The sequence below is a fragment of the Meriones unguiculatus genome, chromosome 1 (assembly GCF_030254825.1).
Source record: "Meriones unguiculatus strain TT.TT164.6M chromosome 1, Bangor_MerUng_6.1, whole genome shotgun sequence".
Lineage (NCBI taxonomy): Eukaryota > Metazoa > Chordata > Mammalia > Rodentia > Muridae > Meriones > Meriones unguiculatus.
The window spans coordinates 25,838,605-25,853,282 of NC_083349.1; the positions used below are offsets into that span (position 1 = coordinate 25,838,605).

Consider the following 14,678-nt stretch of genomic DNA (forward strand, 5'->3'; position numbering starts at 1 on the left):
ATATGAAGACAGGACTGAGACATGAAAAGGGCAGGGAGTAATACTGTAAGTGTGCCCAACAGGGAAAATGGGTGTCACCAACTATTGTATGAAGAAACTCACTCGTGTCTAGAGACAAGGGTTCCAGTAGTGGCAGTTACTGTTCTCTCCATGGGAAACAGGTCTTATAGTCTGGGCCCCTCCTTAACCCTGGCCAGGGAAGGCAAAATACTTGTGAGCAGGGCCCAGAGACCGTGTAACAAGGACTTAATAAGTCTGTGGCTGTGTCTTCACCTGAGAACTTCTGTCAGGCCCCAGGCCCCACCTGCACAGTAAGACGAGGCAGAACTGAGACACAGCGTGGCATACTGTCCTGTCCAAGCTGGCCAGCCTGGAGAGAGGCAAACAGTGACACAAGCAGTGGTGGTGCCTTCCACCTCTTTTATCAGGATGGGGCGGGGGGTTGTCACAGCTGTCATAACAGAAACCGCATCCCATTATCTGTAGAGGTTTGGGGTCTTCACAGTGAGGGAGGCAGAGCCAGCCAGAAGATGCTTACTCGAGCAGGGTGGTTAACTGAGATGGTACCCTGTTCCCCATACAGGGAGACAAAGGATGGCAGGAGAGATCTCCAAAAGGTCCAGGTCCTGGGCAGCTTCCTCCCAGGCTGAGTTAGTCCTCCTATGCTCCCCTCTTCTCCCACCAGAAAGGGGCCTGTGAGGCAAATGGTCCTGTGGAGTCTGGAAACAGCTTGTCACTTTCGCAGCTTCCGGCACCTAGGGCGTGGAGGAAGGCATATTAGTGCTGGCTGGAGCTTAACCTCAAGCTCTTCTTTTACATTTATGCATTTTGTTTTTTAAATCTTATCAAATGGGCTGGAGGGATGACTCAGTGGTTAAGAGCATGGCTGCGCCTCCAGAGGACCCAGCACCCACACGGCAGCTCACAACTGTCTGTACCTCTAGTTGCAGAGCATCTGGCACCCTCACACAGACACACATGGAGGGAAAACACCAATGCACATAAAAATAAATAACTCTTTTTAAAAATGAATGAAAGGGGACTGGCCTGTGCTCGTGGGTGGCACTGCGTGTGCCTATGTGTTTTATGTACTGTGGCTTAATCATCTACTTTGATCCTTTTTTTTTTTTAAGATTTATTTATTTATTTTACATGAGTGCTCTGTCTGCATTTATATCTGCATGCCAGAAGAGGGCGTCAGTTCACATTATAGATAGTTGTGAGCCACCGTGAGGTTGGCGGCAATTGAACTCCAGACCTCTGGAAGAGGTCTTTTTTTTACGACTTTTTTTTCTTTAAGATATTTTTTATTATTTATACAGTATTCTACCTGCATGTGAACCAGCAGGCCAGAAGAGGGCACCAAATTTCATTATAGATGGTTATGAGCCACCATGTGGCTGCTGGTAATTGAACTCAGGACCTTTGGAAAAACAGCCAGTGCTCTTAGCCTCTGAGCCATCTCTCCAGCACCCACAGACAGTGCTCTTAACTGGTGAGCCATCTCTCTAGTCACCACCTTTATCCTCTTTGCCAGGCATAAGGAGGCAAAGGCAGGCAGATCACTTGAGTTCAAGGCCCTCTTGGTCTACATAGTGAATGTCAGGACAGCCTGGGTTATACAAAGAAACCCTTTCTCAAAAAACCAAAAAGGGAAAAAAAAAGTATTTTACATCACTTTTAATCGCAGCATTCGTGAAGCAGAGGCAAAGGCAGGTGGAGCTCTGTAAGTTCCAGGCCTGCCTGTCCTACAATGAGAGTTCCAGGACAGCCGGGACTACATAAAGATCCTGTCTCAAACAAACAAACAAAAAAAACTAATATTCTAAAGCAAAAAGCAGGGTGTAGTAGCACAGCCTTTTAATCCCAGCATTCTACTGGAGGCAGAGGCAAGAGGATTTCTGTGAGTTCAAGGCCACTCTGGTCTACATAGTGAGTTCCAGGACAGCCAGGGCCACGTAGAGGTACACCGTCTCAAGAACAAAGCCAACCAACCAAATACGTACTTTGCTATTTTTATTCAGGGTGTGTGTGTGTGTGTGTGTGTGTGTGCGCGTGCGTGCATGTCTGTATAAAAACATGTATCCAGTACCTGAGGAGGCCAGAAAAGGGTCACTGCAGCTGGAGTTGCAGCCCTCAACCAAGTAGGTTCTGGGATCTATAGTCAGTCTTCTGCAGGAGTAGTGGCCACTCTGAGGCGTCTCTCTACACCCTCCTCTACCTCTTATCTCTTGAGACAGGGTCACTATATGTGAAGCCCCCTGAGTCTGCTGCTCTCCCAACACTAGGTTACAACCCATCACTCCTACCTTTTTCATGGGAATTAGGGATCCAAACTCAGGCCTTGATGCTTGCATGGCAGGTGCTTTACCAGCTAAGCCATCTCTCTAGCTCCTATGTACTTATTTATTTGTTTACTTATGGTTTACGTTATGTACCAGTAGTCTGCTTGCATGCATGTATCCCTGGTCTCTGCAGAAGCCAGAAAGCGTTGGATCTTCTGGCCCTGGAGTTAGGAATGGTTGTGAGCCACCATGTGGGTGCTGAAAACCAAACCTAGGTCCTCTGCAAGTGCAGAAAATGCTCTTAACCAGTGAGCCATCTCTCCAGCCCCTGTTTACTCATGGGAGCCAAGCTAGCTTCATACTCAATTATGTCACCAAAGAATGACCTTGAACTTTTGAGTGCCACCATACCTGGTTTCATTTGGTGCTGAAGATCAAACCCTAAGGTTCTTTTTGCAGAGTAGATAAACACTCTCCCAACCGAGCTACATCCCCAGCTCCTGTTTACTGTTATGTTTGTTGAGAGCACTTTGCTCTACAATCTAATTGTCCTTAAAAATCGTAATCGTCCTGCTTCTGCCTCCAGAGTGCAAGAATTACAGGTGTGCACCATCATACCCCGTCGAAGTCCCTTTTTGTCCTCTTGTGGGCTTGCTTTTGTTTTATAAACAGGGTTCCTTGCCGCCCAAGCTGGCTTCAAATTCTCTCTGCAGCTGAGGATGACCTTGAACTCCTGATCATTCTGCCTTCACCGGAGTGCCAAGACTCCTGGCATGTACCAGCACGCCCAGTCCCAGCCCTCTTGATGTATTTCCTATTTGAACCCACTTTATCCTGATAGTCTCTGGAAGCCTCCAGGGCCTGGCCCATAGATGAGCCCATGGCCTCTGTATGGAACCCAGAAGAGCTACGGAAGCACTCCAGGCAAAGGCAGAGGCTCGCATACATCCCTTTTCTCTCAGAGCCTGTAGAAGTGGCACAAATGTCTGTCTATCACATGGGCTTCTGGGAAGCCATAAAGCTCTGCAGATTGGAAAAAGCCTTCTTTAGGTACACTCCAGGAGGTGGCTGACTGCTCAGCTTAGATCAGTGCCCCTATCACATTGCTCAGCATCCTCTTCTGGTCACCACCATCTGACTTGTGCATCTAGTCTTGAGCTGAGTTTTTGCTGACCTGGTTGCCAGCGTATGCGCAGTGAATGTTTTAACATGTGGAGCTGGCTTCTCCTTCCCTGGTCTTTCTGCCACTGGCAGGCTCACCCGGACCTTCTCCAGGACACAGCCTTGCTGCCTTCCCACACAAGGGCCACCCCACAGACTCCTCACCTGCAGGTGGCTGGGTTGAGCTCTAAGCCCCGCCCTTGGCAACGGAGGAAGCTGCGGCGTCGGCAGCGGCAGCGGCAGGTCCTGGGGTCAGGGCGCTGACGGTGCTGGGCGCAGCGTGGACAGAGGGTCCTGGGGCTGGAGTGGGATGGATGATGTCAGCTGGGGAAGGTGCTCCCGGGGCAGAGTCCCAGCCCGGAACAGAGCGGGGCTGGGGACGGTGGTGGGGTGTGGCAGCCCTAGGAGGAGAAGCGACATGTCTGGGGTGGGAAAGGTCTTCCCAGGAGCTAGGGTTGGGACAGAGTGCATGGGTTTGGGGAATATAAAAGGGAAGGGGAGTCAGTTGAGAGGAGAGGGCAGAAGGGGCTGCAGCCTCCTCGCTCACTTGTGTACACGAGTTCCAAGAACTCACCTGTCTGGCTTCACAGCACTCTCCTTTTTTTTAGGTCTGAAAAATGAAAAATGAAAGAGAGAAAGAGGTTAGAAAGCGCAAGGGTCCCGTTCTCTCAGCAGGACCCATCCTATTGCTGGCTCTCCTCTTAGTTATCTGGTCCCTCCTACAGCACAATCCCATGCCTGCTACCCCCGCCCCATGCTACACTTCTCCGTGAACTTGGAAGTTGGGCCTGGCTGGCACCTGCATTCACATTGGCTGTGTTCTTCCTGGGACATCTCCCCCAGCTGACTGCTCGGGTACTGGATCATGAGGATCTGTACTCAGGAGAATGAGGAAGAGACAGTGAGTGGTGGGGACAGCAGAAAGAGAAAGGGGATACTCGGTGGGCTAGAGGAAGAATGGCCAGAGCCTGCCCCCTCCTGGATGCCTGTCTCTGGGCTGACCCAGCTCCCGGGGCTTTCCTGTCCCATCAGCATGCCTGACCTGACCGGTAGGCCCCCAGTACCTGCATTCGGACTTCGTATTGCCTAATGGGCACACATTCCAGGCCGTCGTCAGGGCAGCAGCCACCACAGCGCTGCACAGTCACACAGCTGGGCACTAGCTGTTTGACCACATTGCCCACGAGCTCCGTGCTCAGAGGCACCACCACCTTCCTGGGCTGGCATGAGGCACGTGCATAAACATCTATCCAGGGCACCACTGTGGGCAGACCAGATGGATTAAGTCCTTTCCAGGTTTCCTGCAGCCGCTTTGAGCATGTAGCCTCTATGATACGCCACCACCCCAACCTTCCTTTAAACCTGTCTTCCTCTGCCTTTTTTTTTTTTTCCTCAAGAAACCACTAGGCCCTCTGCCTCAGTTTCCTCCTCTGTGAAACGACATCTCCCAAAGGAGTTGGGATCACACAAGATAAGGGACATGAAATCACGACATATGCCAACCCCTCTTTAGTACTGGCTAGTGTCAAGTTATTGTTAACTATTGTTACCTTTCTTCTGGTGACTGGGGCCATCAAACTGGGACACAGGGGCCTGTGGGAAAGAAGATACCTGGGCCCAAGATGCATTCTAAAAGGGTTGGCCCTGTGGCTGTGTAAGGGCTCCGTGCTTGAGTTGGACATCTTTTCCTTTCTTTCCAGATTGTCCTGTTCCCAGGACTTGGGCTCTAATTTTCCTTGTACACTCGGCCATCTGGGACTTTCCCTGGCCCAAGACCCACCAGGCATACTCTGGGAATGGCACTAAACTCCGTCTTGGAGCTAGGCTTGTTTCAGGTCAGGAGCGGGATAGCGGGAAAAAGGTTCGGAGGGCACTGAGGCAGCTCCGCCCCCTAGGCGCCCAGGGAATGGGGTGAGACGGGGGAGTGGCCCAGGGGCTAGGGCTAACGGTCTTGCGCAGAGGGGCACCCCTAACAGGGAGATTCCGGGTCGGAACAGCGGATCCCTAGGCAGAGGTAGCGGGTGCCTCCCCACTTCCGCCAACCTTGAAAGGGCACCGCGGGCGGGTGAGCGGGTTGTCGCGGACGCACGTACCTGGGTGAGAGCCAGCTGCAACAGCGCAGCAAGCAGCAGGCGGCGGAGCAGGGGCCTCATGGTGCCCGCGGGGGCCGAGCGCCCGGGGCGCCTGCACTGCCCTAACCCGGCGGCGCGGGGGGCGGCGGCAGCCAGAGCCCCATGGCGCGGGCCCGGGTGCGGGAACCCGGGGCCGGGCGCGGAGGGCGGCTCCTCCGCGGCCCCTTCCCGAGCCCTAGGCGCAGGCAGCGCAGCGCAGAGCGGTGGCGGCCGGAGGAGCGGGACGGGCAGGCGGCTGGTGGCGGGGACTGCGGGCGGTGGGGACGACAGGGGTGGCAGGGGGCCTGGCCGGGGCTGGCGGGCAAGAGGCTCATGTGACCTAAAACACACGCTCCCCACCGGGCCACAGGCAGAGGCGGGGCGGGGGCGGGGCCGACCCCCCTCCAAACGCTCCCTCCCGCCACTGCTAGGGAAAGGGGACGCACCGCCCTGGAGGCTGGGCTCCCGGGGTCTCTGCCCACCAGGGGAGTGGGGAGATGTGTGACTTAAAGGACAGAAACCGACATGAGTCTGAAAATGAGTTTATTGCATGTATTGAGAAAAAATGTGTAGTCCCGCACGGGCAGCATAGAGAGGGCCAATGCTGGGGGACCTGGGCAAGCCTCTCAAGAGCTGGTGTCCTGGGGCACGATCCCGGAGCTTTCTGGAGATGGGGAGGGTTCTGTCCGAGGCTGCTGCCTCAGCTGGCGCTCCTGCTGAATTCTGGCTCTGTTAGCCCTGAAGAAAAGATAGATGGGAGAGGGATCCAGGGGGATGGTGCGGAGCAGGGAGCCAGATAGGTCGGGAGAAGAATCCAGGGGGGTGGTGTGGAGCAGGGAGCCATGCAAGGCAGAGCAGTGACACACCTGGCCCTGGCCCGAGTGTCATTGTAGATGGCTGTGATGATCCGGTCCTTTTCATCCATGAAACTCCGGTGCACCTGCTCCAGCTTCCTGTGAGGGAATTGCAATTAACCCCGGGTCTCCAGACTGCTGCCTGTGAAGCCCTGAAGGACCAGGGCCCTAGTGTCTTTTACGAAACTTTACATCTCTCTCCATAAGAGACAGTCCTGTGGTACACTGAAAAGAAAGACACCAAATGGCCCAGGTCCCAGGTACCCTAAGTCCCTGGCCATCCTGTGAAGGTTGGTGAAACAGTTCTAAAATCGGGGTGCCCCTCCCAGGAGATTAGGAAGGGGTGTGTCTCATCTCCTGAACTAGACAGTTCTAGCAGCCGGCATCATGCTTTGGGTTTCTGTGCTCCAGAAAACTGGCATTACAGCATTATTGAGAAAGTGGGGTAGAGTCCTGGCTTCTATCTCTCTTACACTGTATGTTTCTTCCCCTCACCCTCTCTCCCTCCCTCCCTCCCTCTCTCTTTTTGAGACAGGTTTTCTCTGTGTAGCCTTGGCTGCCCTGTTTTCCCTTTGTAGACCAGGCTGGCCTCAAACTTACAGAGATCTGCTTGCCTCTGCTTCCCTGAGTGCTGGGATTACAGGCGTGTGCCACCATGCTGGGCTCATTCTTTCTATATTGAGACAAAACTTAATGTAGCCTGGGCTGGCCTCAAACTAGGTATGTAACCAAAGGATGACCCTGAACTTAAAAACTTTGCTGAGCAGTAATGGCTCACACCTTATTCCCAGCACTCGAGAGGCAGAGGCAGGCAGATCTCTGAGTTCAAGGCTAGCCTGGTCTACAGAGGGAGTTCTAGGACAACCACATCTACACAGAGAAACCCTGTGGGGAATGTGGAATCTCTGTGTGTGTGTGTGTGTCTGTCTGTCTGTCTGTCTGTCTGTCTGTCTGTGTGCTATATGTATGCCATGTGTGTGCAGGTTTGCTTGAAGGCCAGAAGAGGGCATCACATTTCCTGGCAGTGTGACCTGTCATATGTGGTTGCTGGGAATCAAACTCTGTTCCTCGGTAAGAGCAGCAAGCAATCGTAACCACTGAACCACTTCTCCAGCCCCCAAGCTTCTGCTCCTCCTACCTCTATCTCCTGAGCACTGGGATTATAGGTACACACCACCATGCCTGCTTTATAACATGCTAGAGAGAAGCCCAGGGTTTTCTCCATGTCCTCTTTTGTACATGGTTTTGGTGGCTCCAGCCCCACCAACAACCAGCCTCAAAGATTAACATTTGAGATGGGTGTGGTGGCACATGCCTTTAATTCCAGCACTCAGGAGGCAGAAGACAGCCTCTCAGAGTTCAAGGCCAGCCTGTCTACAAAGCTAGTCCAGGACAGTCAGGGTTACACACAGAGAAACCCTGTCTCAATAAATAAATAAATAATAAAAAAATTAACATTCACATTATGAAAAACAGAAAACAACTTTAGCCCTTGCATGCAGTGCTGCCTTTACCCAGCAAGGCAAGGCTCCAAAGACTGATTTCACAAAGTTCTTAGCTTGAGAGAGACGAAGTATGCAGGTCATAGGCTGCTATAGCTGGCTGGACACACAGCTCTTGACCCACCCTCTGCCCAGTATTCCAGGAAGGATAGGGAGGCACCTGAAGGCGACATAGTGCAGGCCCATGCCTGCCACCATGAGCAGGAGGCAGTATCCCAGGACCCGCAGGTTGTGCTTATGCTGCTGCTGCCTTGACTCAGGCCCCTGTGGCCTCACATTGTGAAACTGGGCCCAGTATTGTGCGTTGGGGGGTTCCCAGGAGCTGCCGAGGAGCAAAAGAAAGACAATGGAAAGATGAAGCTCTCTGGAAGGCTTCAGGGTAAGGACAACAGGGGCCAGGACCACTGTACCTGTGTGTCTGTTGGGTATACTTAGGCTGGGCTGTGGTCCCTGAAGACCTTGGGGAACTGGCTGAATGCAGCTGATGGTCATAGTTGCGACGACTCTCTTCACGGCTGAGCACACGATATGCCTCACTCAGCTCCACAAAGCGGCTATGCAGGGCTGGGTTTCCAGGGTCTCGGTCAGGGTGCAACTGAGGTGAGGCAGGGGTCTCCTTATCTCATTTTCCATGTCTTTTCCCAGGGCCTATGCTGACGATGTCCACCCATAAAGACTGACATATCTCCTATAGACCTTGCCTGGACACTGACCCTCACGTACAGCTTGCTGACCCCTCCCAAAGGCCAGAGTCAGGAAGGACAGACTCCTACCCCTTTTGTTCAAGAAAACAACCAGAGCAGGGCATGGTGGCGCATGCAGGGAGACAGAAGCAGGTGGATCTCTGTGAGTTTAAGACCAGACAGGTCTACAAAGTGAGTCCAGGACAGCCAAGGCTACACAGAGAAACCCTGTCTCAAAAAAAAAAAAAAAAAAAGAAAGAAAGAAAACAACCTTTTGTTGTTGTTCTATCTGGCTTCTATCTCTCTTACACTCACTGTATGTTTCTTCCCCTCACCCTCTCTCCCTCCCTCCCTCCTCTCTTTTTGAGACAGGTTTTCTCTGTGTAGCCTTGGCTTTTTCTTCTCAGATAGAAGAAAACAACAAGATACAATAGCTCACATCTGTAACTCCAGTTCTAGGGAGGTAGAGACAAAACCATTTTAAGTTTGAGACCAGTCTGGACTACAATGTGTGAGCCTGTCTCAAAACAAAACAGAAAGACCCCTAGCCTTGCCTGTTCCTTTCTGATCCTTTTTGTCATAGAAGATATTGAGTGCCTCCTACCCATGAAGGTGGAAGGAATATGCTACCAGCTGGAGATAAAGGCCTACCCCAGGAAGCTGGGGTGCCCCTGTGTTTGGCTCAGATCTCTTCCTCCCTCCTCACCTTGGGGGCATCAATACCTCTTTTGACTTGGTGAAGAAAGCACGTTTAACCTCTTCGGCACTGGCACCGGGATGCACCCCCAGCAGTTCATAGTAGTTAGTAGGGGGAGACCTGTGGAGGGAAGCCCCAACCTGCAGAGGCGTAGGAGGCCAGAGGGCGCCATCGCCCTGCCCTGCCGCCCTTCCCGAGCCACACCTTCTAATCAGATTACCCTTCCCTTTGGGGTGTTTTGGGAATGGTCAGGACTTCTCATTTTCAAAGTGTAGTCCTCAGAGTCCTGCCCCTCTCTGACAATTCCCCCCACTTAACAAAACAGGGTCTCACTACCTCTGTCTGGCCTGCAGCTCCCTAGGTAGACAGACTAGCCTTAAACTCAGAGTTTGCCTTTGCCTCCCGAGTTCTGGGACTGAAGGCATGTGTGCACCACCATCCTGGCTAAAACACTTCTCTTCAAAACAGGGTTTCTCTGTGTAGCCTTGGCTGCCCTGGACTCTCCTTGTAGACGAGGCTGGCTTCCAACTCACGGCAGCAATCCACCTGCCTCTGAGTGCTGGGATTATAAGTGTGTGCCATGGAGCCTGGCTTGCTAAACTGCTTCTAAAGATTTTTTTATTTTATCTTGGATATATGAATGTTTGTATATATTTATGTGCACCCCTGGTGCCCCCAACAGGTAGAAAGAGGATGTTTTTGAGTCACCATGTAGATGCTGAGGAAATCAAACCTGGGCCCTCTGTGAGAGGGCAAGTATTTATAATCTCTGAGCCATCCCTCCAGCTCCTAAAAACGTCTTTAATGCAGCAGGTTTGGTGATATGAGATGGTGTTTCCCCCCCCTCAATCCCAGCAGGGTGCGCGGTGGAGGCAAAGTCAGAAGTTCAAGGTCATCCCTTGACTACTAGCAAATTTATGGCTAGCTTAGCCTACATAAGACCCTGACTCACATAAATAAATGATACAGATTTCCTGGTCTCTTATACATGTGGTTCCAGTGCCAGTACTGAGGGAAATGAAGGACTTCCAAGCCAGGCGTGCTATCTGTGCCTGAACCCTAGACACTATGGAGATTGAATTTGGAGGCTCACCTGGGCAACACAGGAAAAGTTCACCTCGCCAGAAAAGAAACAAAGCAGATCCCCAACCTCGTTCCTCCTGACCAGCATCTCCAGAAGTCTGAATCTTTGTACCTTACCTCCTCTTTCCCAGCGTACGAACAGTGAAGCCCAACAACATACCAGAGCTATGGAAAGAGCACTGAGTTTGACCTGAGTCAGATTCCTGTTCAGTCACTTAACTCACTTAATCTTAACTCTTGATGTTCAGTGTCCAGCACGGAAGGAGGTTATCTAGGACAAACCTCAAAAGACACTTGACACACACTGCAGAGACAACTATCTCACAACTATCTAATAACGAGCTCTCTACAGAAAACCACTGAACAACATGGCCAAGTTCTGACGCTCAACTCACCGCTGCCCCTTGGCTGTGAGAAGCCGGATGGGAGGGCTGCGGGGACACAGCTGGCATAGGCGCTGGGGCAGCAGGAGCAACAGGGACGGCATGAAGACGGCGGGCGGGCAGCTGGGAAAGGGAGGCCCCCAAAACTGCATTGGGTCCCGATCGGGCCAGACATTGGGGATTGGGGCAGAGGGAAGGGCCTTGCCTCGGTTTCCCACGAAAGCAAATTCGGGGACGGGCTCTTTACTCGAGAATCGGACACGGATGCCCTGGCCCTTCCATCACCGCCCTCCAAGTCCGGGCTACCCGCTCAGCACCTAGGACACCCCTTCCCACCCAAAGCGTTAGGTGGGCGTGCGAAGGAGGAGCCAGAGCCAAGCCCCGCCCCTGCCCCACTCACAGGCTCGGTGGTCGCCGCCATTTCCTGCCCTTGTGCGAGCTCCGCCCCCGCGCCCTCATTGGCGTAGACGCTCAGGCCACGCTCATTGGACGGCGGCAGAGGGCCCGCCCCCGCGTGCTCATTGGCCGAGAACACCGGGGCACGCCAAGAGGAAGCATTGGAGGTGTTGAAGGTACCAGTGTCGAGGGCGGGGGCTTCAACCGGGATATATGATGAATAAAGTGTGAAAAAAAGTAAATTAGAAAATAACAAGAGAAAGGTACCAGTGTCTAACACGAAAAGGCCGTGGGACCGAGAAGAAGGCCTCTCGCCCCGCCCCATGCAGTTCATTCATCCTTGAGGCGCTTTCTCGGTGTGGTGGCCCTCACTCCTCAGCTAAGAGGGTCACACAGAGCCCGCACCGTGGGTTTTCTTGTTTTGTTCTCTTTCTGCCACGTGCTCGGCCCCTCTTACCCACCCCGGGTTCTCTCAGAGGACCCCAGACTTGCAGGAAAGCAACAGAAGCCAACGGAATCCAAGAATGAAGTCCTTTATTGTCCTCAGAGCGGCAGCGATAGGGCTGGGACGCTAGGATGACTCAGGCCGGACTTCCCAGCGCCCGACTGCAGAGGTGGGCGATTGTAGAGGAGAATGGCACCCTTGGCCGAGGGGCAGAGTTGTGCCCACATTTCCGTCTCCTGCAGTCTCGGTACCTTCTGTGGGAAATCAACCAGACCCAGATATCAGGCTTCCCTTCCTTCTGGGGCCGTGCCCGGAATTGCTGAGCCTCAGTACTCCTGTACTGTCCCCGTTACTGGGTTTTTCCCCTTAGGTAGGAGCCAAGCTTTGCACCCCTGTAAACTCTGGGAGACTTGAAAATCCTCTGCCCCACCCAGATATGCTTTCCCCCATCACCTCTGTCTCCACAAAGATGATTCCTGTAGACTCGTGGGCCTCAGGTCCCCCACTCAGGTAATAATTCCTGACTTCCTCTGAGGTCAGGCTGCACCTAGACAAGAACACGAAGGTGGTGTGGTGGGTATCCAAGACCCGTGTAGAACTCCCGTTGCCTCAAACCACTCCTTCCCCACACACTTCACCCAAGATTCTGCAGCCCGGAGTTCACTCACTGGACATAGAACTCCGCACTGGCTCTGCCCGCGCTGGTCTCATTGCAAGCGATGCCCAACAACAGTGGCTGGCTCAAGGTGTGCAGTGGCAGGTTCACCTGTGGTAAAGAGTCCCAACCTGTCAGGCTGACTTCTCAGTGGCCCAGGGTTTTTGGTTGGGTTGGTGTTTTCTATTTTTGGTTTGTTTGGTTTGGTTTGGTTTTTTTTTTTTTTTTTTTTTTGAGACATGGCCTCCTGTAGTCCAGGTGATCCTTAAACTCAAGATAACCTTGAATTTCTGATCCTTTTGCCTCTGCCTCCTGAGTGCTGGATTACAGGTATGCATCACAGTACTTGGTTTACATGATACAAACACCAGGCTTGTGCATGTTAAGCCTGTGCTTCTCAACCTGTGAGTTGTGACACCTTGGGGTTGGGGGTGGAACAATCTTTTCACATGGGTTGCCTAAGACCATTGGAAAACACAGATATTTACATTATGATTCACAACAGTAGCAAAATTACAGTTATGAAGTAACAATTAAAATTTTATGGCCGGGGTCACCACAGCCTGAGAGTCACAGCCTTAGGAAGGTTGAGAACTGCTGTGCTAGGTAAACGAGCTATATCCCCAACCTTAAATAGCTTTGTGACCCTTGAATTTTTGTTTTACTGTTTAATGCTCCATAACACAAAATATAGGTTGTGGGTTTGTTCATTTTACAGTTGAGAAATGGAACAGATTGTCCAGAGAAGTCCTTTTACCCAAGTGAAGTTGATTTAGTAACTAAGACTCTTCACTCATTACTTTTTCAACAAATAATTGAGATAGACTAGACATCTTTCATTGTTCAGAGGATCAAGAGATCATGGGCCCAGCTTTAATGCCACACTCATCCTCAACACCAGCTAGGCATGCAGACCCTCACTCTGGCCCAGACCTGTGGATTTCTAGCAAATTCTAGCCCCTCACTCATGCCCCCATGCTGTCTGGGGCCCCATCACTCACCTCATCACAGATCTCCTGTAGGACACTGGAAAAGAGTTCACGTACCACCAGTTCCCCAGGGAGGTCCTTGTGCTGGGGGCTGCCACCGGAGCATAGGGCCTGTGAAAAGTTTAGGCCCAGCCTTCATCTGCCCTGCTTCCCACACTTTTCCTTTTGCTGGCCATGAGGGCCCAGGGCAGACTCTGTGTGAGAGCCTTGGCAATCCCTAACCCACCCCCTCCTATTCCAAATAAGCAGTCAGAAGCCTAGCTAGGAAGGATTACATGGATTGGCTAAGAAAAGTCATCTCCTTCCCTTCAGTCTCTCCTCCCATGTTCCCTAGCTTCCATAGGTATGCCCCAGCTTAGACCTATGGCTGGGTCTCCTCCCAGTAGCAGTGAGAGTCCTGGGCTGTGCTCAGCTGGGCCTCCAGCAGGGCATGCAGCATGGGAGGCTGCAGGCTCAGAAACCCCAGGCCAGTTTTCCCTTGAAGAGAAGGTGAAACCAGATCATCTCACCTGAGGTTCCGGGTGTCCACCGGGCACATCCACCAGCCCAGGTGCCTCGGCCACCTGCTGAGAGCGACGCAGGAAGACAAGGAAGTCATCAGCTGTAACCAAAGCAGCACCCACCCCTAGTGGGTCTGCCAGATAGGCCTGCTTGTCACCCCAATCTGCAGCTCCCTGCTGTCGCAGCCAGGAGGCTGAGCTAGACCAGTTGGTGCCCAGGAAGTCCCGGTAGGAAGTTAAACCCAGGTGCAGGAGCAGCTGTGGTCCAGGTGAGCTGGATGCCAGTGTGGCTGAGTGAAGGCGGAACTTGGGGGCATCAAAAATCCAGGGTTGAGCCTGTAGTCGAGTCTCCCAGATGGCAGTGATGGTCTCGTCTCCTCCAGGCAGTGGACGACGGTCATGAGCTGGGCTCAGCTCCACGGCTACCTGCTCCTGGGACAGTCCCCCAGGAGGGCACAGCAGCAGCAGGGACACCTCAGGGTCCATGGTCTGACAGGGCAGCTCTGGGGGAGGACACAAATGGCTATCCTGTCACTCTAGGAAACGAGTTGACCCTCTCTTTCACAGAACTCTTGAAAGTGCTCCCCTGCCTTTCTGCAGATCCCTGACTACTCAATTCTATCGGCCAGTATCATCCTAGCAAGAGTCCTGAGTCCAGCGAGCTCCTGGACTCCTCTGGACATCCCTACTACCCTGCAGCACTAGGTCCCCAAAACGCTCAAGGACCCCCAAACCCAGGAGTCGTACCTCCAACCTGGAGGCGCTTGATCTATTACTCCCAAGGTCTGAAAACTGGCTCTGCACCGGCCCTCCCGGCACCCAAGCTCCACCCCTTTTCTCCCAAGCGGAAGTACCCGCCCCTTTCCTTTGTGGCTTTCCCATTGGCCAGAGTGTGTCCGGGTCTGCGCCCCGCCCTCCTCAGTGGAGCGCTTCA

At 52.8% G+C, this 14,678-nt stretch overlaps 3 protein-coding genes across 10 annotated transcripts; all 3 read right to left on the reverse strand.

Annotated features, from left to right (window-relative positions):
- Window positions 1–400: 400 nt before the first annotated feature.
- On the reverse strand, window positions 401–5,896 carry Vegfb (vascular endothelial growth factor B). 2 transcript variants are annotated; one of them, XM_021642283.2, is made up of 7 exons: window positions 5,540–5,896; window positions 4,997–5,039; window positions 4,511–4,707; window positions 4,246–4,319; window positions 4,021–4,056; window positions 3,612–3,746; window positions 401–755 (listed from the first exon to the last, which is right to left on the reverse strand). In XM_021642283.2, exons 1-7 carry the CDS (start codon window positions 5,597–5,599, stop codon window positions 734–736), a joined length of 567 nt encoding a protein of 188 aa, XP_021497958.1. In that variant the 5' UTR covers window positions 5,600–5,896; the 3' UTR covers window positions 401–733. The 2 variants fall into 2 exon arrangements, with proteins under 2 accessions (XP_021497958.1, XP_021497957.1); XM_021642282.2 differs by having other exon boundaries at window positions 3,612–3,847.
- Window positions 5,897–6,083: 187 nt separating this feature from the next.
- Window positions 6,084–11,489, reverse strand: Dnajc4 (DnaJ heat shock protein family (Hsp40) member C4). Of its 6 annotated transcripts, XM_021642279.2 has the most exons (7): window positions 11,160–11,296; window positions 10,772–10,882; window positions 9,320–9,413; window positions 8,324–8,508; window positions 8,074–8,235; window positions 6,424–6,510; window positions 6,084–6,295 (listed from the first exon to the last, which is right to left on the reverse strand). In XM_021642279.2, exons 1-7 carry the CDS (start codon window positions 11,216–11,218, stop codon window positions 6,184–6,186), a joined length of 810 nt encoding a protein of 269 aa, XP_021497954.1. In that variant the 5' UTR covers window positions 11,219–11,296; the 3' UTR covers window positions 6,084–6,183. The 6 variants fall into 6 exon arrangements, with proteins under 6 accessions (XP_021497954.1, XP_060241606.1, XP_021497956.1 ...); XM_060385623.1 differs by having other exon boundaries at window positions 6,084–6,510; XM_021642281.2 differs by lacking the exon at window positions 10,772–10,882 and having other exon boundaries at window positions 11,160–11,260.
- A 183-nt stretch (window positions 11,490–11,672) lies between these two features.
- Nudt22 (nudix hydrolase 22) lies at window positions 11,673–14,605 on the reverse strand. Of its 2 annotated transcripts, XM_021642278.2 has the most exons (6): window positions 14,492–14,605; window positions 13,754–14,247; window positions 13,257–13,355; window positions 12,269–12,366; window positions 12,054–12,147; window positions 11,673–11,854 (listed from the first exon to the last, which is right to left on the reverse strand). In XM_021642278.2, exons 2-6 carry the CDS (start codon window positions 14,228–14,230, stop codon window positions 11,699–11,701), a joined length of 924 nt encoding a protein of 307 aa, XP_021497953.1. In that variant the 5' UTR covers window positions 14,231–14,247; window positions 14,492–14,605; the 3' UTR covers window positions 11,673–11,698. The 2 variants fall into 2 exon arrangements, with proteins under 2 accessions (XP_021497953.1, XP_021497952.1); XM_021642277.2 differs by having other exon boundaries at window positions 13,754–14,589.
- Between the last annotated feature and the right edge of the window lie 73 nt (window positions 14,606–14,678).